Raw genomic sequence first — 26,593 nt, 5'->3', positions numbered from 1 at the left:
GATTTGAGTATAGCAGTTCGAAGCCAGCCAGGGCAGGAAAGGCCTTGAGGCTCTCATCTCCAATTAACCAACAGGAAAAGCTGGAAGTGGTGCTGTGGTTCAAGTGGTTGAGCGCTATCCTTGAGCAAAATGCTCAGAGACAGTGCCCAGACCCAGAGTTCAAGCCCCAGGATTGGCAAAACACAAAACAAAACAAAACAAAACCTCAGGGATTTGTCTGCTTGCCTAGCTTCAAACTATAATCTTCATATTTTAGCCTCCTGAGTAGCTGGAATTACAGGTGTGAATCACTGGCACTTGGCTCACATTTAGGTTTCTAAGGAAAATGGCTCTTTGAAAACCAAGAAGCAAAGGCCCCCTTTAGCCTCTCATTTGATTTGTTTTTGTTTTTTGTTCTGGGGCTTGAACTCTGGGCCTGGCACTGTCCCTGAGCTCTTCAGCATAAGGCTAGCACTCAACCACTGAAGTGGACCCTGAGATGGGGCCCAAGCTGGTATGATTCCATTTTGAGCCTTGCCTTTGTTTTAGGGATTTTAGATTTGATGGGCCTAGTTCCCAGAATGAAAAAAATGCATCTGGTCCCAATCTCTCAAAGCCCAGTTACCTCAGCAGCCCCCCGCCAGGATCGCACAGCTTCCTCCAGTTCGGGAGTGTGGCCCATGCCAGACAAGTTGCTATCACTGCTACTGTTCTTTTTCTCTGGCACAACCACCTCAGCAAAACAAGAGTGAGCTACAGGCTGGACCTTCTGCAATGCATGAGTTAAAAACTGGAAATGAACTTGCACCACTGTCAAGAAACATCGTCCCAGCACCTGCAAGAACAAGAGAGGAGGATTTCAGGTTGCAGATTGCTAATGGGTTTGCACAAAAAAAATTTTTTTCTCTTCTTTCTTTTACCTCCCTCCCTCCCTCCCTTTTTTGGACACTGTCCTTTAGTTTTGTTTTGTTTTTTTGGTTGGCTGTGGGGCCTGAACTCGGCCTGGGCACTGTCCCTGAGCTTCTTTTGCTCAAGGCAAGCACTCTATCACTTGAACCACAGCACCACTTTCAGCTTTCTCTGCTTATGTGGTGCTGAGGAATAGAACCCAGGGCCTCATGCATGCAAGGCAAGCACTCTACCACTGAGCCACCTTCCCAGCCCCCTTAGCTTTTTTTGTTTTGTTTCGTTTTTGCCAAGGCTGGTGCTCTACCACTTGAGCCACATACACCTTCACTTCCGGCTTTGTTGGTGGTTCATTGGATATGAGTCTCATACACTTTCCTGCTTCTCTAGCTACAAATTCTGACCTATCAACAATCTCAGAATGGTGAAGTCAGACATTAGCAGGATCTTTCATTCTTGTTTGGGCCTAGATGCCTGGTGCCTTGAAGTAAAAAATTTCAAACCAACAGCAAACTCTCAGGAATATGAGTTTCCCAACTTCCCACCTCACACACACATTTCTGCTCTCCACAGCCCTCATCTTCATCTGGACTTTGACTCACACCAACCCTGGGTTGTCCTTGAGCTTATGCTGAACCAGAAAAATCCATAATCCACATGGTGTTCAACAGGCAAAGTAAAAGGCATATGACGAAAAATCTGCAAAGGTTGGTTTGACTTGTAGGCAACATTCCATTGAAAATGGAATCCAAAGACGCTGGTTATTTTAGTGTTAAAATAGTTATTAACATAGCTGTTATGTCATATTTCTGGTCCTACAAACCAAAGCTGACAAACCAGTCTTCTGTGAGTCAACAAAACATAGTAGATAACTCCATTCATCTGTATAATAAAAGCCTACTAATCTGATACAGATGAGTAGTTGGTTGGCTAAAAGTCCAAGAAGGAAATTCTTTGGTATGTTTTATTTTTTTCTTCTTTTTTGCCAGTACTAGGACTTAAACTCAGCTAGTATTTTACCACTTTAGCCATGGATGCCTCAAGCTTTTTTGCTGGTTATTTTGTTGTTGTTTTTGGGCTGGTCCTAGGGCTTGAACTCAGGAGCTTTTCTGCTCAAGGCTAGTATTCTTGGGCCACAGATCCACTTCCTTGCTGGTTATTTTGGAAATGGAGTCTCTGGGACTTTTCTGATCATACTGGCTTCAAATGGTGATCCTGGGTTTGAGTCCTCAGTACCATATAAACGGAAATGGCTGGATGTGGTTCTGTGGTTCAAGTGGTATAGTGCTAGCCTTGAGCAAAAAAAAGCTCAAAGACAGTGCCCAGGCCCTAAGTTCAAGCCCCAGGACTGGCAAAAAAAAAAAAAAAATGTACAAACAGTGATTCTCCAGAGATCAGCCTCCTGAGTACTAGGATTACAAGTACCATATTAATATACAATGTAAACATATAATTATAGTATATCCATACAGACACACTAAAATACTACCTATGATAAACTAGGCTCCGGTGGGTTATTCCTGTAATCCTAGCTACTCAGGAGGCTGAGATCTGAAGGTCGTGGTTCAAAGCCAGCTTGGGCAAGTAAGTCCGTGAGTCTCTTATCTCCAATTAACCACCTGAAAACCAGAAGTGGTGCTGTAGCTCAAGTGGTAGAGCACTAGCTTTGAAGAGATCAGGGATAGCGCTGTGGCCCAGAGTTCAAGCCCCATGACCCATGTCTCACTTCCCTTTATCCCCAAAAAAAGAGACAGGAAAAGAACAATGAACATCTATCATCACAGGCTGAACACCCACAGAAACATTCTGGGTTTCCACTCTCACCTCCCCCAGAGCTCTTCCCCATCAACAATCTGGGTTCTTTGGGCAAGGTGAGGGACACAGAGGCAGCAGACCTAGGAATCTTGAGACATAAATGACAGCATCTATTCAGAGTGCAATATAATGGCAGCCAGCTTTAATTGGTTATGCCTGGTTTATGCTCAAGATTTCACATGTCCAGGGAACAACTCTAAGGGGTTATCATCATTTTACAGAGAGTAAGGCACACAGAAAGGTATGAAATTATCCAAGGGCCTATGCCTCTAGCCAGTATGCCCTACTACCTGTACATGAACAATCAGACGCAGCTAAATGCAGATAGCACAGACCAGGCACACAACTGAACCCCAACTTTCACTGGCTTGGTGGAGGGGAGGAGAGGAGTTGGTTCCTCAGGGATACAGCTCTTTTCCCCCCTCCCTTTCCCCCTCCCCGAGAGATATGGCAGGCTGTGGGAAAAGGGGAGGAAGGGAGGGACAGTGAGGTTGGCGGGTACACATTTGCTCTGGGGTCATATTCTCACACTTCTGACCAATAAAAAAGAATCACTCGTTCTTGCAACAAATATATCACCTAATGTAATACCTAATATGAACAAAGCACAAAGCCTGAGGATGGTGCCAGAAGAGAAGGAATAAGGCCCTAAGCTCACAAGGATAACATTAGAAAACGTTTTCTAATATTACCCCCTAACAAGGAGACATTACAAAGGTCTTAACAGACATGTGAGGTCAGAACTGGCTTTGAAGGCCCATGCGAGGGTCCCAAATAGGACTCTTCTGACAAGACTGGTCAGGACCTCCCTCCTACTGCTGCCTCAGCAGAAGGACTGGGTTGGGAGAGGGTCTCTGTTTAGGAGATGCAGCTGCAGGGATTAGTGGTGGAAGGCATGTCAGATAGTTTGAAGAGGTGTTGTCCCTATGTTGTCTCTAACAATGATTATATGTTTGACACCAGGTGAGTCATTTAATTTAAGCTTCTCCACTATAAATAAGAAACGATGATGACAGGAAGTCAGGTATCATGTCCCTCCCTACTTCTTCCCACGATGTGTAGAGCATCACCCCAAATTAACTGTGACAAAAACATATGCTGTAAATTGCAAGCCAATCACACCAGTGGCTACTCTGGATCTCTAGAAATAGTAGCTTAGCCTTCAGCAGAACAAAGCTAAGGGATGGTGTTCAGGTTCTGGGTGGAAGCCCCAGTACTGGATTAAAAAACAACCAACCAAACAACCCTCCTTTTTACATAACAGATGAATAAATACCACCTCCTAGAGAGGACAAGGCACCCAAGTCAACTTATCTCCCCAAACATCTGATGAGTTTCCATTCAAATACAGTTTCCAAGTTCATTGTTCTGCTCAATTTCATCAATAGTTCCCCCACTTTACTGTCCCCTGCCCATAGAACACTCATTCCTGAACAATTTAGAAGTCTAGAGTGACTGAATGGAAGCTGATCTACATTGGCTACTTTTATTAGAAATTCCAAAGCCAGGGACTGGGAAGATGGCTCAGTGGTAGAGCACTTGCCTTGCATGCATGAGGCCCTGGGTTTGATTCCTCAGCACCACATAAGCAAAAAGAAAAAAGCCAGAAGTGGCGCTGTGACTCAAGTGGTAGAATACTAGCCTTGAGCTGAAGAGCTGAGGGACAGCGCCCAGGCCCAGAGTTCAGGCCCCACGACCGGACCCCCCCCCCCCCCAAAAAAAAAAAAGAAAAAAGAAAAGAAATTCCAAAGCCATTCTGTCATTACTTCAATACACCTTACATACATTTGGGTCCAAGTGTCCCCAGACTTGTCCTTCATGAGGCTTCTTTTTCCCTCCTGATTCCAGAATTGTGACATAATGACCCAGCCAGCAGACCAAAATGTGAGACAAACATCTCAATGTGTCTCCAGAGACACAAAGACTACAACAGACCATGCTTGGATTATGGAAAGTGCCTTAAAGATTAATACTTAAAAAACAAAACAAAACAAAAAAAAAAAACAAGATTACTATTGCAACTAAAGAACTAACAACTAGGGGGCTGGGAAGGTGGCTCAGTGGTAGAGTGCTTGCCTTGTATGCATGAGGTCCTGGGTTCTATTCCTCAGCACCACATAAGCAGAAAAAGCTGGAAGTGGCACTGTGGCTCAAGTGGTAGAGCGCCTGCCTTGAGCTGAAGAGCACAGGGACAGTGCCCAGGCCGAGTTCAGGCCCCCCCCCCCCCCACCACCACCACCACCAACAACAAAGAACTAACAACAAAACCAAAGTCTTAGGAATAGGGTTTGGTAGTAAAATGCTTGCCTCCTACCAACATGCAAGGCCCTAGGTTTAATCGCCAGCCCAGCAAATAAAAAATGGACAAAAGAGCTACAGAACCCTCTTTGCAGTCAGCATTAATTTAGAGCATAAAGAAGCTGCTTGATGTGTGGAAGAACTAGGGAAGGAAGCAATGCCAGCACATGCCAAAGCTGCCAGAGTCAACACCAAATGCTGGCAACTCAAACAAAACTACAGTCCTATGGACTGGGGGCATGGGGGCTGTCCCTTAGCTTTTTCCACTCAAGGCTAACGTACTACCACTTGAGATACCTCAACTTCTAGCTTTTTGCTGGGAGATAAGAGTCTCATGGATTTTCCCCCCCTAGGCTGGCTTTGAATTGAGATCCTCAGAGATCTCAGCCTCCAGAGTTGCTAAGATTAAGCAACTCAGGTGGGGGCCACCAGTGCCCAGTGTGAATGTTCTTTTTTCCTTTGGGGCTTGAACTTAGGGCCTGGGCACTGTCCCATAGCTTCTTCTCCACCACTTGAGCCACAGCACCACTTCTGGTTTTTTCTATGTGGTACTGAGGAATGGAACCCAGGGCTTCATGCATGCTAGGCAGTAAGCACTCTAACATTAAGCTCTATTCCCAGCCCAATGCTATGTATATTTTATAATAAAAACATTTAAATGGTCCCAGCTGTTGCCTCTAAAACCATTCCATTCCAAGCTACTAACATCTCCTACTTAGATTATTGACCTTGCTTCTACTCAGAATCAGGTTATCTACGCCTAACAAGAAAACTCCCAACACAACAGTGATTTACTTTTTTTCCTAACATAAATCCACAGGTAGGCAGTCCAGAGCTAGAAGGGAAATTGCTGGGCATCTCAGGGAATCTAGTTCCCTTCTTTCTGCTTGGGGTTTTCACACAAGGCCTTGGTTTCTTCATAGTTCTAAGGGCCTAAATGACTTTCAGTTACCTGTCTGCATTGTAGATGTAGAAAATTGGGGGAAAGCATATATGAAAATATTACAATGAAATACCCTTAGCTTACAAATGTATGCAAATTTAATAATAAAGAGTTGAGACGGGTAGCACACCTTTAATCCTTAGCTACTCAGCAGGCTAAGATCTCAGAATTGTGTTTCAAAGCCTACCTGGATAGGAAAGTCCATGAGTCTCTTTTCTCCAATTAACTACCTGAAAAGCTGGAAATGGCATTGTGGCTCCAAGTGGCAGAACACTAGCTTTGAGATAGATAGATAGCTCAGAGATAGTGACCAGGCCCTGAGGTCAAGCCCCGAGAAGGGCACACACAGAAAAAAAGTTAGGCCTCACAATCATCCTTGTAATCCTAGCTACTTAGGAGGCTGAGTTCTGAGGATCAAGGCTCAAAGCCAGCCCAGGTAGAAAAGTCTGTGAGACTCTTTTTTTAAGTCAGTCATGGGGCTTGAACATCTAGGCTTAGGCGCTGTCCCTGCACTCTTCAGCTCAAGGCAAGCGCTTTACCGCTTGAGCCACAGCGCCACTTCCCATTTTCTAGTGGTTTATTGGAGATAAGTCTCCTGCCTGGGCTGGCTTTGAACTGCGATCCTCAGATCTCAGCCTCCTGAGTAGCTAGGATTACAGGTGTGAGCCACTGGCGCCCAGCTCTCAGTGAGACTCTTATCACCAATAAACTACCAAAAAAACAAATAGAGGTGTGGGTCAAGTGGTAAGTAATCAGCCTTGAGAAAAAAAACTAAGGGACTGCACCTGTACCCCTGAGTTCAAACCCCAGTTATTGGCATACACAAAAAATAATAATTAAAAAAAAACACAATTGAGTTGGGGTGGCTCATGCCTATAATCCTAGCTACTCAGGAGGCTGAGATCTAAGGATAACTGTTCAAAGTCAGCCTGGGCAGGAAAGTCCAGGAGACTCTTATCTACAATTAACAACCAGAAAACTGGAAATGATACTGTAGCTCAAAATGGTAGAGTGCTGGGCTGTGAAGGTGGCTCAGTGGTAGAGCGCTTGCCTTGCATGCCTGAGGCCCTGGGTTCAATTCCTCAGCACTACATAAGCAAAAAGAAAAAAGCCGGAAGTGGTGCTGTGGCTCAAGTGGTAGAGCGCTAGCCTTGAGCTGAAGAGCTGAGGGACAGCGCCCAGGCCCAGAGTTCAGGCCCCATGACCGGACCCCCCCCCCCCCAAAAAAAAGGTAGAGTGCCAGCCTTGAGTGAAAAAGCTCAGGGACAGCACCCAGGTCCTAAATTCAAGCAAGACAGAGGGGGTGGGAGGAGAGGGAGGAAGGAGAGAGAGAGAGAAGGGAGAGAAGGGAGAGAAGAGAGAGAAGAGAGAGAAGAGAGAGGAGAGGAGAGGAGAGAGAGAGAGAGAACACTGAGGGAAGATAAGGAAGCATGCCTTTCCTTATAAGAGACTTCCCAGAAGTCTTCAACCAATACTTCAAGTTACAACTTCATGAATAAGATCTATTGCAGTGACTGCCCCCACTGTAAAGGAGAGATGTGTAAACCTTATCCCAGGCATAATATGCCTGAAAAACAAAATCAAGAGTTTCTTACTCAAAAAGAAGGGGAGTCTGGACCCCTGGAGCCCACTAAGAGCACATCTTTACTCTGGCCAATACTGCCAGGGTGCCATGCTCCACCCCACCCTCATCCAGGTCAGGTCCTTTTACCAGCCCCCTTTGGCTGGGTGAGCTGGGTGAGCAGGGTGGGAAAGAGGAGCAGCTGGAAGCTGCACAGAAACGATCAGCCTTCAGGCTATTTTCCATCCGCATCACCACATTCAGTACATCTCCTGCCATAGTCTGTTTATTTAGGTCTCTGTCTACTAGGCCCCAGCACTTCCATTAGCCTCACTCACCTTGGCAAGCAGGCCACTATTTTATTGAGGAAGTGGGGCTGGTGTGGCTGGAGGGGAAGAGCCATGTAGGCCCGGTGGCTATGGGATATGATCAAGAGGGATCCTAGAGTGAGCAAGGGATCTCCCAGGTGTGAAAGAACACCTGGCTAATTCCTGTTGCTGACTCTGAACATTTCATCATTAGCTTGAGGGGCAGAAAGCCTGGTGTTATGGAAGGATGGCTCTGCCAACTAAACCCTCTACAAGTAAGAATGGAGAGGTAACAAACACTTAACCTCTGTTGGTGCTGGATCCAGAAGGGTTTATTTGCTTATTTAATTATCAACTTGTTTAACATTTGTGGTGCTGGGGAAGTGCACTACCACTGAGCTCCATCTCCAGCCCTTTCCTGGCAAATGTTTACAGATGATCAGATTCCTGGTTTGTAACTGGGGGGACAGGGGGTGGGGTGGGGTTGTGTTCCAGGGCTGCCTACAGGCCACTTCTTTAGTCCTGTGAAATTGTAGATGGACAGTCAACCATAAAAATTCACTCAAAAAGTCAGCTCTACCCGAAATGATACTATGTGACTTCTTTTATTTCTGTTCCCTTTTCATATGCCCACCAAATCTTTTACCTTTCAATTCACTTAAGCTTTTTTTTTTAAAAGCAACTGTGCAATTATATCCCGTCATTCATTCACTAACCACCAAAATTAGGAACACTTGGAAAGTCCTTGAGATTCCACCTCAAGAGAGGAAGCTGGGTGTGGTGGTATCAGTCTGTAATCCAAACTACAAATGGAACCTTTAATAGGGGGGCTGTGGTCCACTTGTCTCAGACATGAAGTGAGACTATTTAAAAAATAACCATTGTAATAAGGAGCTGGAGGCATTGCTCAGCAGGAAAACTCTTACCTAACAAGCATAATACCCTGAGTTCAAGCCCCAGTGCTATCAGAAAAAGAAAAAAGAGAGAAGTACTATGCTGTGGTTGTTACAACAGAAGACATGATCATCTGTTTCAATTATCTGAAATGGTTAATGTGACCTGAATGGGCAAGGCCCAATTCCTACTTCAAGTAATTCTCCAGCAACTGTTCATAAAACAATTTTATTCTCTATTGTTGAGAGCTGTCACTAAATTCATCATGGTTGACAAAATGGTATTTCTAATTGTATCATCTCCTTCTCCCTCTTTTTCTCTCTCCCTCATCTCTTTTGCCAGTCCTGGGGCTTGAACTCAGGGCCTGGGCTCTCTCCTGAGCCTCTCTGTGCTCAGGGCTAGTACTCTATCACTTGCACCACAGCACGACTTCTGGAGAATCTCATAGCCACACCAATGGCTTATGGCCTGTAATCCTAGCTACTCAGGAGGCTGAGATTGCTGAGATCTGATGTGGTTGGAAATGAGACAAGGGCAGGAAAGTCCATGAGACATCTCAATAACTACTCAGAAAAAGCTGGAAGTGGCGCTGTGGCTCAAGTGATAGAACGTTAGTTAGACTTGGGCAGAGAGAGACTGTGGGACAAGGCCCAGGCCCTGAGTTCAAGCCCCAGGACCAGCAAACAAACAAAAAGTGTTTCACAGACTTTACTACTTGGGTTGGCTTTGAACTGCAATCCTCAGATCTCAGCCTCCTGAGTAGCTGGGATTACAGACATGAGCCACAGGTACCCGACTTGTATCATCTCTCATCTCATACACATGTAAGTATGAGGCCAGTGGTGACACCTGTAATCCTAGCTACTCAGAAAGATGATAACCAAGGAGTACTGTTTAGGGCCAACCAAGGCAGACAAATCCAAGAGATTCTTATATCCAATTAACCAGCAAAAAGCCAGAAGTGAAGGTGTCACTCAAGTAGTAGAGCACTAACCTCGAGCAAAAAAAGTTAAGTGAATCTGAGCCTTTGAGTTCAAGCTCTAGTATAGGCACTAGAAGAAAAAAAAAAGAAAGAAAGAAAAAAAGCATGGTATCTATAGAGTTGTTTCCTTCATCCATTAGGGCTATTTGGTTACCCTGAAAAGTAGAGTACATTAGAAAAGCAGGAACTTGATTAATTCCTTACTTTTCTCCTCTTAATTAGCCATCTCCAGAATAATGAATTGGCTGGAAATGCATGTCTTGACAAATCAAAGGTCCAGCCTCTCCACAGCGGCTTCCACCCACACCAAATAGCTAGTAAATCTTGTTTGTTCTATATAACGCAAGTTTATAGTCATCCAAATTCCAATTGCTTAATTAATTATAACTTTTTTTTTTTTGGGGTCCAGTCATGGGGCCTGAACTCTGGGCCTGAGCGCTGTCCCTCAGCTCTTCAGCTCAAGGCTAGCACTCTACCACTTTGAGCCACAGCGCTACTTCCGGCTTTTTTCTTTTTGCTTATGTGGTGCTGAGGAATAGAACCCAGGGCCTCATGCATGCAAGGCAAGCACTCTACCACTGAGCCACCTTCCCAGCCCCCAATTATAACTTTTTAAGGCTAAAATCTGCAAGCAGTTTAGATAATAGCATATTTGCCACAGTAAAATATAAATAAAGTCAGAAGTAAGCACTGGTAGCTTGCATCTATAATCCTAGCCACATAGGAGGCTGACACCTGAGGATAATGATTCAAAGTCAGCTGGTACAGAAAATTACACAAGACTCCATCAGTAATAAACCAGCAAAAGGTCAGGCTGGAACTTGGCTCAAGTGATGGGATGACAGCAGTGAGCAAGAAAGGCAGGTAAAGTCGGGTGCCGGTGGCTCATGCCTGTAATCCTAGCTACTCGAGGCTGAGATCTGAGGATCGAGGTTCAAAGCCAGCCTGGACAGGAAAGTTCGTGAGACTTTTTTTTTTTGGGTCCAGTCGTGGGGCCTGAACTCTGGGCCTGGGTGCTGTCCCTCAGCTCTTCAGCTCAAGGCTAGAGCTCTACCACATGAGCCACAGCGCCACTTCTGGCTTTTTTCTTTTTGCTTATGTGGTGCTGAGGAATGGAACCCAGGGCCTCAGGCATTCAAGGCAAGCGCTCTACCACTGAGCCACCTTCCCAGCCCTCGTGAGACTCTTATCTCCAATAAACCGCCAGAAAACCGGAAGTGGTGCTGTGGCTCAAGCGGTAGAGGGCTCACCTTGTGCTGAAGAGCACAAGGACAGCACCCAAGCCCAGAGTTCAAGCTCCATGACAAAAAAAAAAAAAAAAAAGAAAAAAAAAAGAAAGCCAGGGAAAGTGTGAGGCCCTCAGTTCAAGCTCTAGTACTGGCACCAAAAAAAGAGGCAGGATTGGGGATGTGCTTCAGTGGTAGCAGATTTGCCTAGCACGCATAATACCCAGGGTACCATCTTCAACATGAAAGAAAAAAAAAAGTCAGAGTGACCAGAAATGACCAACTGTGAAAATCAGATTTATTTTTTTTTTTTCTGTTTGGTGTGTGTGCGTGTGCACGCATGCGTGCACGCATGCCTCTACTGACAGTGATCCTTAGATCTCATCCACCTAAGTAGCTAGGATTACAGGTGTGAGCCACTGTGCCCAGCTATGTAAGTTTTTTTTTTTTTTGCTTTTTGCTTTTGGTCTGTCATAGGGCTTGAATCCAGGCCTGGGTGCTGTCCCTGAGCTCTTTTGTTCAAGGCTAGAACTCTACCACTCTGAACCACCAAACCACTTCCAGTTTTCTGGTGGTTAACTGGAGGTAAGTGTCTCAGGGACTTTCCTGCCTGGGCTGGCTTTGAACTGGTATCCTCAGATCTCAGCCTCCTGAGTAGCTAGGATTATAGGTGTGAGCCACCTGGCTACATAAGTTAGGACAGCAGCAGCAACTTAGATTTTCATTTGGCATATACAGCTAGGAAATATTTACTCCAAAGTCTGTTATGGAAGATCTACTTACTACTCAAAATAAGGAGGGAATAACAATGAATTTCACTTTTGGACCAAAAGGGGGTGGGGCGAACAGTATACACAGTTAATTCTATTAAGGTTAATGAAAAATCACATTTTGAAACAAACTTCTAATATTTTCTGGCACATTTGTATCCAAAATATATGGCAATATACCTGAATTAAGGGCCCTGAAGAACAAGTCTGTGCTCACAGCAAGTTATTTCAAACATTCATGGGGCCTGAGTAATCATACAGTCCACAAAAGACATGTGTGAGAGGATCGATGTGAATGCCAACATTCAACTGAGAAAAAGAGTTAAATGGCTACCTATGATACTTACAAAGCCAATAAAAATGCTAGAGGAGCAAGCACTGGTGGCTCATGTCTGTAATTAATTCTAGTTACTCAGGACACTAAGATATGGTTTGAAGCTACCAAGGTTAGGAAAGTCCTTGAGACGCTAATCTCTAATTAACCACTAAAAAGTCGGAAGAGGAGCTTTGGGACAAGTGGTAGAGTACCAGTCTTGAGTGAGAAAAAGCTATGGGACAGCACCTAGACCGAGGTCAAGCCCCAGTACAGGCACAAAATGAAACGATCCTACAGTGTGCTGCCATTGAGGACTCTGGGCTGCTTCAACCAATTCCAAAAAGCAGACAGGCACGCAGGTGAGTGCAGACAAAGAAAACATGAAAAGTGCCCTTACTGTAAAACAACTCCCTGTCAAGGATAACTAACTGAGACTCTCTAGACCTAGAACTCACAGGCTGATCCCTCACTGACCTAATCACCTCTAACAGCCCCATGAGCTTCCCACACTGTCCACACTGGAAGCTAGTTTTCAGAGTGAGCTTTGCTGGGGAAAAACTATATTGAAACTATAGCAAAGGCCTGGCCTAGCCAGTCAAGTTCCACAATATTAGACCACAGAGTTCTTGGGGGTCAGTAGGGAGGGAGAATCAAAGTTAAAAGCCTCTCCCAGCTTTGGTTCTAGAACCATAAAAAGAAACAAACAAAATAGGGGAAAAGTCCAAATGTCAAATGCCTATCCATTTCACTTTGGAGGAGCGATCACTGGCTTATTACTAAGTCCTTTGGTAGTATATGAATTCTAGGAATACCATATACTGTTCTAGGAAAAGTGAAATGTGAAGTTGGTGGGTATTGGGGCCTATCCTCCCCAATCTCAATTTAGAACTGACATAGGCTGTTTCAAACAGAACAAACAGACCCACAGGTTCTAAAACTCATCCAGTGTACTACGTAGTTTCCAGGAGCCTAAGAGGCCTACTTACTCCATTAGGCACAGAAGGGGGAAGAAGGAGCAGGTGTGCAGGGGGGGGAGGGGAGAGGGAGAGAGGGAGAGAAAGAGTATTCCCCTTACTCTGATCAGCATTTCAATGGAAGAAAACCAGCCAAAATTCCAAACTACAACAAAAACAGTAAGTACTTCCCCTTCTCTGCTATAATAGTGTGGGTTCTAGGAAAGTAGAAGGGGGAAGAAGTAGGTAAGTACTGCCTGTTAGTATTCTAAGTACTGGTGACTTTGTAAGTAAGCCCTGCATCTGGAGAGGAAGGGGGGAAGGGTTGGTTCATCTTTAACTGTCCTGGCCTGTGGGATAAGTGAAACTTTCCACCAGGGTTGGAGAGCAAATAACCATGGCAGGTCCTGGACATGAGGTCAGTAATGTTCAGGTTGAAATAAATGCCTTGGTCTTATCTTTCCAGATACTACTGCTGAATTCTAACTAAATAAAGAGAAAGGGCCAGGTCATCCTGGAATGAGAGTCATAGCAGCCTGGATCTAGTATGGATCAACACACCCCGAGTCAAAGAAGTGACCAGGATCACTCCCTGGTGGTTGAACAACAATTTTTTTTTTTTTTTGCGGGGGGGAGTCAACAATGGAGCTTGAACTCAGGACCATGTGCTCTTCCTTGGCTTTTTCACTGGTTAGTGCTCTACCACTTGAACCATACCTCCACTTTTGGTGCTTTTTTTTTTTTTTTTTGCCAGTCCTAGGGCTTCAACTGAGGGCCTGGGCACTATCCCTGAGCCTAGCACTCTACCACTTGAGCCACAGCACCACTTCCTTTTCTGAGTAGTTTACTGGAAATAAGAGTCTCACAAAGACTTTTCTGCCTGGGCTGGCTTTGAATTGAGATTCTCAGATCTCAGCCTCCTGAGTAGCTAAGATTTCGGGCGTGCCTGTGGTATCCAGCTACTTCTTTCTTTTTGTGGTTAACTAAGATATAAGAGTCTCACTGACTTTCCTGTCCTGGCTGACTTTGAACCTCTATCCTCAGATTTCAGTCTCCTGAGTAGTTAGGTTAACAGGTGTCAGCCACTGGCACCAGGGCCTCATGCAATGATTTGGCTTTTTCTACTCAAGTTGATACTTCTAAGGAGCTACAACTCCACTTCCTAATTTTTACTTTTTTTTTTTTCAAGAGTTGGGAAAAAAGGAAGGACATGTGGCATAAACCATACCCATGTAGGCCAAGAAGCCTAAAATTTCCTATCTGACTCTTACAGAACAAGGGTGATAAACTTTGATTTATACCAATAATGTTGATGTTGCTTAAAAAAATAATCACCTTTGGGCTGGGAAGGTGGCTCAGTGGTAGAGCTCTTGCCTTGCATGTATGAGGCCCTCAGCACCACATAAGCAAAAAGAAAAAAAAGCCGGAAGTGGCGCTGTGTTTCAAGTGGTAGAGCGATAGCCTTGAGCTGAAGAGCTGAGCGACAGCACCCAGGTCCAGAGTTCAGGCCCGACGACCGGATCCCCGCCCCCCCCCCCCAAAAAAAAATCACCTTAGTAATGAACATGGTGAAGCATGCCTATAATCTAAGCACTCAGGAAGCTAAGGCATGAGGATTGGGTAGTTTAAAGACAACCTCGCTATATACCTTCATCCTGACTCAAACACACACACACACATGCATGCATACACATTCTTTTTCTCATGCACACATACACACACAATTCCCTTTGGAATTGAGAGAGAAAATAATTTTTAAGCACAATGAAAATTAGCTGTGTTATTTAATAGTTTTGTTTTGTTTTGCAAAGCAGTTTTAGTTAGCTTATGCAGCCTCAATTTCTGATATGGCTCAAAGAACTGGCAACTTCAGCCCCAGGATGGGAGAGGAACAATTCTCTCCCCAGGATTAGCCATCCAGCAGCTTAACTTGGGTGCCCAAGGACACCTGGAGAAACCTCGGATTAACTCTCTCAGCAGCTAAAAATAACTTTTAAATCTATCAGATAAATAAAAGTTTAACCAATCATTTCTTGGGACTTGTGCATGTAATGCCATGTTAAGCATGCTAGCCTACTATATACTCTGCAAGTCCCTAGGTTTGATGGGAGGCAGTGCTTACCATAAGCACAAGAGGATTCCTAAATCAAGTCAAGAATAAAGGTAGGCCAGGTGCTGGTGGCTCATGCCTGTAATCCTACCTACTAAGAAGGCTGAGATTGAGAATCATGGTTCAAAGCCAGCCCAGGCAGGCAAGTCTGAGAGACTCATATTTCCAATAAACAACTCAGAAAAAGCAAAAGTGTTGCTGTGGCTCAAAGAGGTAGGATGCTAGCCTTGAGCACAGAAAGGCTAAGGAACAGAGCCCAGTCCCTGAGTTCAAGCCCCAGGACTGGCAAAATAAATAAATAAAAACTCAAGGACAGACCACAGGCTCAGAGTCAAGTTCTACAAAAACAACAACAAAAAAAGAATAAAGGTAGCTCACACCTATAATCCTAGCTATTCAGAGGTCTGAGATCTGAGGATTGCTTTAGAAGCCAGCTTGGGTAGGCACATCTGTAGATTCTTATCTCTAAGTAATCACTAAACCATCCTCTACCCCACCCCCCAAGTCATAGAGAGCCAGACTTGGGCAAATAAAAGCTAAAGGACAGTGCCCAGGCCCTGAGTTCAAGCCCCAGTATCAGCTACAACAACAACCAAAAAAAGCTTTTAAGTTACTTAGTCTGAAATGAAAGCAGTTGGGAACTTGGCAAGCACAAACATTTTTTTGTGTGTGTTGGTTGGGGGTCTTGAACTCAGGGCCTGAGAGCTGTCACTTTGAGCTTTTAGGCTATGCTTTACCATAGAAGCTACAACTCCACTTGCAGGTTGGTTTGGCAGTTAATTGGAGATAAGTCTCATGGACTTTCTTGTTCAGGCTAACTTTGAATTGTGATCTTCAGATATCAGTCTCCTAAGTAGCTAGGATTACTGGCATGAGCCACTGGTGCCAAGCCAAACCGTTTTTTCACACAGGGAAATCATAAAGACAGGACACAGGCTACTACCCTAGGGGCCTGGGTACAACTAACAGAGCATCCTCCCTGACTTGGGGAATATATTTCCTATCTCATGTAGGGGACGGAAGATACTGTACCTCAATGTCCTGGAGACTGAACTCCTTCTGATCTGTGAAGTTTGCAGCCCCGGCACTAAGCTCCATGAGCATCTTGGCGATCTCGGGCTTTATGGCTGAGGTCAGCCGGCTGGCTGCCTCCATGACATGTTCCTGTACATCTCGGAGCTGCACGGCTGCCTTAGAGTAGGGAGAGTTCCTGAACACGGTGCTGAAGAGATCTGTGAGGAAGGTACTGGCACGGCAGAAGACGTTGAGGGCATCCAGGTACTTGGAGATGCCCTGCTGGATGTCAGCGATAGGAGTGGAGTGGGGCATGGCATGGTGGCAGCTGCCTGCAGTGGTCAAACTGCCCAGGGGGGCAGCGGTGGCTGTAGATGCCAGGGGAGCACTCAGTGCCCGGCCCAGCTCTGGCAGCGGGTACTGCTGATGCTGCTGCACCTTCTGCTTGGACCCGCCAAGCAGGAAGCGCCGCTTGTGGTCCATTTTACTGTCCTGAGCACTGCAGCAATACATGCGGGTAGGGGCAACTGTGCCAGGAACTGCAGGTGGGTGTGAGAGTTTGGAGTTTTAATTACTGTCTGTCAAAACTGTAGACAGGTATAAAAATAGTAGAGTTCTGCAAATCTCCGTTTAAAAAAAGGCATTTCCATGAGGCAGGTGACCGTGTGAGCCAACATAGAGATAAGGACAACAGGGTCATACAATTACTATTTTCAATGGAGGCAGGATCGCTGGACCAAAAAATAAAAATAAAAAATAAAAAGTGTCCAAAATGCTGTGTAAGTACTGTAGCATTCTAACTCTCTTCATAAAAAGATATGCTTGCTGAGAAAAATGTTTAATTGTTTTGCAAGAATAGTTTCCATAGTCATATTTACAATGGCAGAAAAATAACTTAACTTTTCAAAATGCAATATAATGAATCTTTAATATACCAAAAAAACATTAGAACCCCACACCCATAAGCTGATCAACAGCAATTTAAAAAGTAGTACAGGGGTTATTTCACGCAAAGTTCTTAAGTACAAAGGGCAAACCTCTGCAGAATTTTGACAGAGCCTGCCTGTCAAATCCATCTACCTATAAAGCTTCTCCTCAATCCTAAAAGTCTCCAAATTTCCTGTAAGGTTTTTGAAAAACAAGTTTTCTTTAAAATTGGCATTGGTGATGATAAATCTTTTCCTACTTGCTTTTTGTTTGCTGAGGTAGCAGTTTCCTTGTAACGTTAATTAAGATGTGCTTCCAGACTGGGTTGGCCCTGGTAAAGTCTGAAGTCTGAATCAAGAATGCACGCATGTATTCATAAGGCCTCTATGTCATTTCCTGTTAGAAGAGGAGAAAGGAAAAGTCAGTCTGTAAAATCAGTAATCTTAGAACATTAACTTCTGCAATTTTATCATCCACATCCATATCTACACTACAGATAAGTATATTAAGGAGTCAAATTATAGCCTCACAGAAAGAAGCAGGACATGGGTGACAGCTCATTCATCATGGCTTAGAAAACCATGCTAGGTGCCTGTGGTTCACGCCTATAATCCTAGCTACACAGAAGGCCGAGATCTGAGAATTGCAGTTTGAAGCCAGCCTGAGCAGAAAACTCTAGAGACTCTTTTTTTTTTTTTGGGGGGGTCACGGTTGTGGGGCCTGAACTCTGGGCCAGGGCGCTGTCCCTCAGCTCTTCAGCTCAAGGCTAGCGCTCTACCACTTGAGCCACAGCGCCACTTCCGGCTTTTTTCTTTTTTCTTATGTGGTGCTGAGGAATTGAACCCAGGGCCTCAGGCATGCAAGGCAAGCGCTCTACCACTGAGCCACCTTCCCAGCCCTCTAGAGACTCTTATCTACAATGAACCAACAAAAAGTTCAAAGTGGAGCTGTGGCTCAAGTGGGAGAGCACCAGCCTTGAGCAGAAAAAGCTCAGGGACAGTACCCAGGCCCTGAGTTCAAGCCCCAATACTGGCATGTGCGCACGCGCGCGCGCGCGCGCGCGCACGCACACACACACACACACACACACACACACACACACACACACACACAAATAAAATTCTTCCCAATGTTGTTTGAATGTTTTTCAAATGCATTCCCTCCATTTCTATCTGCCTGAAGGGCTAAAATATGTTCAATCCATTTAAGGACATTTCTTTTCCATATTTTCTTAAAGGCGTTCTCACTGGGAAAACATTCATGATTTATAAATCTACGGTTCATGCAGCATGGATCACAGAAGATCTTCCCAAGACTGGGAAGATCTAAATAATGTGCTTGGTAAGTTTGAACACTACTTATAGCTCACAGCAGAAAATGACATAGCAGCAGGTAATGATACATCTTTGCAAAACCATAAGTATTTGTGGAGATTATCAAGAGACTAAAACCTTCCTTTCTTCTCCTCTCTCTCTCTTCCCATCCCTCCCCACCACCTCTCTTTTAGACAAAGTATCACTATGTAGATCATGCTAATCTCAAACTCACCATCTCCCTGATTCAGTCCTGAAGCTTGAACTTAGGGCCTGGGCACCATCTCTGAACGTCTTTTCATTCAAGATTAGCACTCTACCATTTGAGCCACAGCTCCACTAGTGGCTTTTGGTGGTTAATTGGAGATAAGAGTCTCACAGATATTCCTGCCCAGGCTGGCTTCAAACCACAATCCTCAGATCTCAACCTCCTGAGTATCTGGAATTATAGGTGTGAGCTAGTGGTATCTGGCTCCCTCAGCTTCTTTAATGTTAAGATTACAGGTGTATGCAATATCTAGTATATGTCTGAGTCAAGCAGAAAAGGTCAGATAAGGTGATGTTAGGGAAATGAACCATAAGATATGTATTCAATTTTTTTTTTCTTTCATGCAATTGTTTCTAACACATTTATAAGATTCTTTCTTTGTTGCTTTGTATGCCCCTCCCCACAGTATAACCCCTGCTTTCACTGTATTTCATGTCAGTATAATTTGTGGAGGGGAAGGGGAAAAACAAATAGTTTAAATAGGGATACAGGTGGACCCAGTGCAAAAATGAGATATACAAGTCGTTATGATGAAAACGAACTTTACAACTTTGGTGGGGGGGGTGGGGAGGATTGGGTGGGGGGTGGGGGGTGGATGGGAAGGGATGGGAAGGAGAAACAAAGGAGGAGGCTACAATGCTTGATAAGAAATGTACTCATTATATTGCCCATGTAATTGTAACCCCTCTGTACAGTATTTTCACAATTAAAAAAAAAAGATTACAGGTGTATGCCAGCACACCTTTTCCTGCTAATGCACATGAGACATTTATTATGTGAATTTTATTTTATTTTTGCCAGTCCTGGGGCTTGAACTCAAGGCCTGGGCACTCTTCTTGAACTTCTTTTTGTTCAAGGGTGGCACTCTACCACTTGAGCCACAGCACCATTTCCAGCTTTTTCTGTTTATGTGGGTACTAAGGAATCAAACCCAGGGCTTCATGCATATTAGGCAAGCTCTCTACCACTAAGCCATATTCCCAGTCCTATTATGTGTATTTTAATAAAATATAAACTTCTTCTGAAGTCTTATGTTTGAACTGAGTTGTTTGGGTACTTGGCAGCAAGTTCATGTGTTTTTTTTTGTTTTTCTTCAGCCCCTTGCCTTACTAGGAGCTGGCAGATTCAGTGATCAAGAGTGGGAAATGAAGCCAGGCACTGGTAGCTCACGCCTGTAATCCTAGCTACTCAGGAGACTGAGATCTGAGGATCGTGGTTCAAAGCCAGCCCGGGCAGGAAAGTCCCTGAGACACTTATCTCCAATAAACTACCAGAAAACTGGAAGTGGCACTGTGGCTCAAGTGGTAGAGTGCTAGCCTTGAGCTGAGGGACAGTGCCCAGGCCCAGAATTCAAGCCCCACTACTGACTAAAAAAAAAGAGTAGGAAATGGGCTATAATGTAGCTTAGTGGGTGGCAAAGTGCTTGCCTAGCAAGTACAACATCCTGGGTTTGATCCCCAGTACCAAAAAACAAAAGAGAGAGAGAGAAAGGGAGAGAGAGAAGGAAGGAAGGAAGGAAGGAAGGAAGGAAGGAAGGAAGGAAGGACGGACGGACGGACGGACGGACAGACGGATGGACGGACGGAGGAGAGATTCACTTGATTAGCCTACTTCTCATTCCTGATTTCTGTATTTGCCAACTCCCAGAAGGGCCCCTTGTCCATTACCAGTGGCTCATGCATGTAATCTAAGCTATTCAGGAGGCTGAGATGTACAGATCGCCATTTGAAGCCAGCTCGGGCAGGAAAATCCACAAAACTGTTATCTTCAATTAAGAACCAAAAGAACAAGTCACTGGTAGCTCTTGCCTGTAATTCTAGGTACTCAGGTGGCTGAGATCTGAGGATCAAGGTTCAAAGCCAGCCAGGGCAGGAAAGTCCATGAGACTCTTATCTCTAATCACAGAAAAGGCCAGAAATGGTGTTGTGACTCAAGAAGTGGTAGAGTGGCAGCCTTGAGCAAAAGCAGCCCAGGGACAGCACTCAGGCCCAGAGTTCAATCCCCAGGACTGGCAAAAAAAAAAAGTCAGAAGTGGAACTGTGGGATGGGAAGGAGAAACAAAGGAGGAGGCAACAATGCTTGATAAGAAATGTATTCATTACCTTGCCCATGTAATTGTAACTCCACTGTATGGTATTTTCACAATTAAAAAAAAAAAAGAAAAAAGAAAGAAGTGGAACTGTGCCTCCTGTACGTAGAGCACTAGCAGCTCATGGTCAGCCGATTTGTTTATAGTGTGTGTGTGTGTGTGTGTGTGTGTGTGTGTGTGTGTGTGTGTGTGTGTGTGTGTGTGTGTGTGTGTGTGTGTGTGTGTGTGTGTGTGTGTGTGTGTGTGTGTGTGTGTGTGTGTGTGTGTGTGTGTGTGTGTGTGTGTGTAGAGAGAGAGAGAGACAGAAAAACAGAGACAGAGACAAGAAAAAAAGCTGGGCCTTTATCTGGCTCCTCCAGGAAGAATGGCTCTGCCTTTCTTTTCCACTTTACCTCTGCTCAGTTGTCAATATAATACAAGTAACAAAGTATCTGCATTTAAATAGACTTAGCCATAGGCCTTCTGGTTGTGTTGAATTCCCCTATGACCATGTTGCTATTATACCCTGGTAAGTGCCTGTGCCTTTTCAGTCAGTTGTGAAATAGAAGTCTTCTTGTGCCATACTACCACTAACAAGAGGACTGCTTGCTGCTCAATTTTTTTTCTTTCTGTTGACTTCATGACTAAGTGGATTTAAACTTGTTTTCTGGCTGGTGATATAGGTCAGTGGGGAGCACCTGCCTACCACGTGCAGGACCCAGGATTCAATTCCTAGTGACATATACAAAAAACCTTTGTGGTTCCAGGTCATGGCTAGCAATCATTAATCAAATGGGAAAGTTTAATTAAGTCATCTGGGGATTCAATTTCTCTTTGTATTTCTTAGGTTTAAATAGAAACTGGACGTCAGGAACATGTGATGCCTCCTGACCCAGGATAGGTAGATTTTTACTTGCTCTGGGGACTGAGTTAACTTAAAAAGAACTCTCTTAATCTAGTTCTATAATACTAGCTATATACGCCTATAATCCTAACTACTCAGGAGGCTAGATTTGAGGATTACAGTTCAAAGCCAGTCAGGATAGGAAAGTCCATGAGACTCCTATCTCCAATTAACTTCCAAAAAGCCAGAGGTGAAGCTGTAGCTGAAGTGACAGAGCACTAGCTTTAAGCAAAAAGAAAAAAAAAAGTTCAGGGACAGGGACACCCAGGCTCTGAGTTCTAGCTCTAGGCCTGGTATAAAAACAAACACCCAGGGCTGGTAAGGTAGCTCAGCGGTAGAGTGCTTGCCTTGCGGGCATGAGGCCCTGGGTTCAATTCCTCAGCACCACATAAACAGAAAAGGCCAGAAGTGGCCCTGTGGCTCAAGTGGTAGAGTGCTAGCCTTGAGCTAAAGAGCTCAGGGACAGCACCAAGGCCCAGAGTTCAAGCCCCACAACCGACTAAAAAAAAACAACCAAGAACATAAAAACAAACACCTTTCTTATTTCTCTTTAATTTTTTTTCCAGACTAGCAGCTTAACAAAACCTGCTTACTTTCACTGGTTTGGTGGAAATCATAATATTAGTATTAATATTATTAGTATTAATATTAATACTAATATTATCAAACATTTAGTGCTTAATATACTTTGTGTGCTGAGAATATGTAAACTCATCTGCCTCAGCAGTACTCATGATTAGTTTATACAAAATGAAGCTGTGGCCAAGTTAGGGTAAAAACATTGGTGATTGTCATATTACCAATAATGACATATCCAGGGTTTTACCTGGTTAGATCCCTCCAAACCAATGCCAGTCTAGGCATAAACACATGACTCTACTTCCACATTAAAGTTGGAACTCTTGTTTATTGCCAATGGGAATTCAAAATGTTGAGGTCATTGTGGGAAAATAGTATTTTCCCTAGAAGATTAAACATAAACTAGGCACTGGTGGCTCACACGTATAATCCTAGCTACTCAGGAGGCTGAGATCTGAGGATCATGGTTCAAAGCCAGCTTGGGCAGGAAAATCTGTGAGACTCTTATCTCCAATTAATCATAAAAAAAAAAACCTGGAAGTGGTGCTGTGGCTCAAGTGGTAGAGTGCTTGTCTCTTGAGCTGAGGAGCTGAGGGACAGCGCCCAGGCCCAGAGTTCAAGCTCCATGGCTGACCAAAAAAAAAAAGGATTAAATATAAAGTTGGGCACTGGTGACATGCCTGTCACCCTAGCTACCTAGGAAGCTGAGATCTAAGGATTGCAGTCAAAGCCAGCCTAGGCAGCAAAGTCCCTGACAATCTTACCTCCAATTAAGCACCAGGAAACAGGAAGTGGCGCTGTGGCTCAAAGTGGCAGAGCACTAGCCTTGAGCAAAAGAGCTCAGGAACAGTGGCTAGGCCCTGGGATCAAGACCCACAAATAACACAAAAAAGAAAAAAACAAAACAAAAAACATAATTGCCAGGCTCTGGTGGCTCATAGCTGTAATCCTAGCTACTCAGGAGGCTGAGATCTACGGATTGTGGTTTAAAGCCAGCCCTGGCAGGGGAAAAAAAAAATCTGTGGGACTCTGATCCCCAATTAACCACCAAAAGGACAGAAGTAGAGCTGTGGTTCAAGTGGTAGAGCCCCAGTGAAAAGGCTCAGTGCACAGGCCCTAATAAGTTCAAGCCCCAACATTGGCACATGTGTGTGTGAGAACACGCATGCCCATGGGCAGGCACACGCGCACTAATAAAGACAAAATGGTAAGAAAAACTACCATTTTGCACCCCTAATGAAACTGCACTCTAGCCAATGATTAGCAAGCATTGTTAAAAATGATGAGGTGAATCTGAAGATCAATTTTATGATGGAGGAATCAGGCTTGATTGCATCTGAACTGACTGGTTAATTCTAGCATCATTAGAGGGAGGACTAGGCATGTAATTGCATACCATTTCTGTGATGAAATACACAGTACACAGCACCACTCATGTAGTCCTTCTGACTAAAATATCGAATCAAAATCTAGCATCACTATCTAGTTAGCAATTTCTAGAAAACATGACAGATAAAACTCCAAACTTGTAGTCTTTTTTTTTGTAGGTTTTTCCAGCCTTCTTATTCATCAATCACCAGTTCTCACAACACTGACCTTTTAAGCTAGGTGAGATGTGATTTAATAGGCTCATCAGAACAATTGTACTAGCTTTGTCCTCTAGCTTCATTCTGATTCCTTTCTACCTCCTTTGAATCTCTTTTCTGGGAGGAATATATGATGAATTCATACCCAGTGGTGCCTCCTTGCACTCAACAAAAGTGAACTCCACCATCAAGACCTACACATTTTTGCCCACTTCTCCAGCCTCAGGTTGGTGTGTGTCCTTACCCCTCACTCATTCGTCTTCAGCCACACTGCTGTCTGTCCAGTTCTTCCAGCATACCAAGCAAGCCTTGTGCTTTTACCTAGAAAGCTCGGGTCTCCTCTTCTATGGTCCTTTAGTTCTTTGGCTGTCACTCCCTTAGAAAACCTATGATTTGGCCAGGAGCTGGTGGCTCAACACTTGTAATACTAGCTACTGAGGAGGCTAGTATCTGAGGATCATGGTTTGAAGTCAGCCCATGCAGAAAAGTCCGTACGACTCTTTTTTTTTTTTTTTGTCGGTCATAGGGCTTGAACTCTGGGCTTGGGCGCTGTCCCTCAGCTCTTCAGCTCAAGGCGAGCGCTCTACCACCTGAGCTACAGTGCCACTTCCGGTTTTCTAGTGGTTTATTGGAGATAGGAGTCTCACAGTCTTTCCTGCCCGGGCTGGCTTTGAACCACGATCCTCAGATCTCAGCCTCCTGAGTAGCTAGGATTATAGGCATGAGCTACCGGCGCCCAGCCATAGGACTCATCACCAATTAACCACCAGAAAACTGGAAATGGTTCGATGGCTCAAAGTGGTAGAGCACTCGCTGTATGGAAGTGATAAAAGCTCAGGGACAGCTTCTAGGCCCTGAGTTCAAGTCCCACAACGGAAGGAAGGAAGGAAGGAAGGAAGGAAGGAAGGAAGGAAGGAAGGAAGGAAGGAAGGAAGGAAGGAAGGAAGGAAGGAAGGAAGGAAGGAAGGAAGGAAGGAAGGAGGAAGGAAGGAAGGAAGGAGAAAGGAAAGAGAGGAAGGGCTGGAAAGGTGGCTCAGTGGTAGAGTGCTTGCCTTGTATGCATAAGGCCCTGGGTTTGATTCCTCAGCACCACATAAGCAGAAAAAGCCGGAAGTGGCACTGTGGCTCAAGTGGTAAAGCACTAGTCTTGAGCTAAGAGCCAAGGGATAGTGCCCAGGCCGAGTTCAGACCCCACACAGGGAAAACCAAACCTACGATTCTGTCTAAACATCAAAGCTGTGTGGTCTTAGAGACAACAGCTGGCACATACGTGTCTAAGGACAGCAGTGCCTTGTTCAGTGCTGGGTCTCCAGAGTCAGCAAGTACACTGGCAGACTCTTTGGAAATCTGGCATCAATGAGCTATTGATTGCTCTCCAGTGGCACTCACTGCCTTACAAATTCAAGAAATTGGCTCCCTCTCCACCTAAAAAGTGACAGATCTGCAGTCCTGGCAGAGGTTGCAATATCTGTGCCCTCAAGGGAGGTGATGTGGGGGTTGTGGATATAGTTCATTGGTAGAACATTTGCCTAGCATGCACGAGGCACTGGGTTCAATCCCCAGCACTTCCAAAAAAAAGGATAGTCTTGGTTTCTCAGAGTCACAACCAAGAAACAACCATTAGGTGAGCATGAGTACCTGAGTTTAGTCTACAGATCCACTAAAAAAGCAAAAGAAAGGCAGGGGTGGGAGGTGATAAATTAAGACAAATTCATTGAAATAGAAACTAGATTAATGCTGGGGTAAAGGGGAGTAGAAACTGAATAAGGATTGACAGCTAATGGATAGATTTCTTTGTAATGAAAAACACTCCCCCCCCCCCTTTTGGAGACAGGATCATGCTATGTAGCCCATAATATTCTCAAACTTATCACTTTGTGTCCACTTCCTGTGTACTGAGATTACAGCCATGTGTCACCAAGCCCCGCTTCAGAAGTTTTCAAATACTGAGCTGGGCATAGTGATTCACACTCTAACTCTAGCTATTTGGTAAGTAGAATAGGAAGATTGTGGTTTGAGGCCCAGTTAGTGAAAACCCCATCTCAACCAACAAGTCAGTTGATCCCCATCAACTCAGAAGGCTATATGTGATGGACTGCTGGGGCCCAATCCAACAAATAAGTAAAGCAAAAAAGTGCTGGCAGTGTCATTCAAATGGCAAGTGGCTACCTAGCAACTGTGAGCCTGGGTTCACACTTTAGTATTGCCCCCCTTCCCCCCCAAAAAAAGGTGCTCCAAAATTGATTGTAATTCATGGTTTTTAGCTACAAATTATATATCTATATAAACATATATATTTATATATATATATAGAGAGAGAAATGGACTGTATATTATATGAATTGTATTTTTATAAAGCTATTAGAAAAAAATTAGGAGTTAGAGGCATGGCTCAGGTGGTAGGGCGCCTGTGAATGAGCATAAAGCATCAGATATCCAGTTTGAGTCCCTGACTCCCACCGAAAACAAACAAAAACAACAGAAAAAATTATCTATTCCACAACAACTCCCTTTTTAGACACTGAAAACGTTCTCTTATCTAGCCCACAATAATATAAACCCAAATATCTGCCCTGGATACCATGGAGATGTGGAGACACCACAGGAAATTCTTGTAGCAGATTAGTGAAGTTTTTGTCTAAGAAGTTCAAAGCCCAACCAATGCCTTGTTTTTAGTTCAGACTGACACAAGCCATATTTAGAAATGTATGCCAGAAAAAAATGCTTTGAAGAATTTTACTCTCGACAGTCATGAATTTAAAATACCCATCCAGATGAGAAGATGTCTGAAAGATTCCATGCTTTGTTCCGTCCCTGGCTCCTGTACCTGTTACACATTGAGAGACTCCTGTGTGGGTGAGAACACAAAGGTG

General features: G+C 44.4%; 1 protein-coding gene across 1 annotated transcript in view; it reads right to left on the bottom strand.

Moving 5' to 3' along the window:
• The window catches only part of Garre1 (granule associated Rac and RHOG effector 1), a 62,790-nt gene that overhangs the window by 24,615 nt on the left and 11,582 nt on the right, over positions 1 to 26,593 (bottom strand). The window contains exons 2-3 of the mRNA XM_042668159.1: positions 16,094 to 17,398; positions 605 to 814 (exon numbers count right to left, since the gene is read on the bottom strand). Of these exons, the coding sequence (XP_042524093.1) occupies positions 605 to 814; positions 16,094 to 16,588 (705 nt within the window). The 5' untranslated portion in view covers positions 16,589 to 17,398. The remainder of the gene's footprint in view (positions 1 to 604; positions 815 to 16,093; positions 17,399 to 26,593) is intronic.

Source organism: Dipodomys spectabilis, unplaced genomic scaffold, assembly GCF_019054845.1.
Source record: "Dipodomys spectabilis isolate Male_0828 unplaced genomic scaffold, ASM1905484v1 ptg000422l, whole genome shotgun sequence".
NCBI classification, from domain to species: domain Eukaryota; kingdom Metazoa; phylum Chordata; class Mammalia; order Rodentia; family Heteromyidae; genus Dipodomys; species Dipodomys spectabilis.
This window is presented reverse-complemented; position numbering and strand designations above follow the sequence as displayed.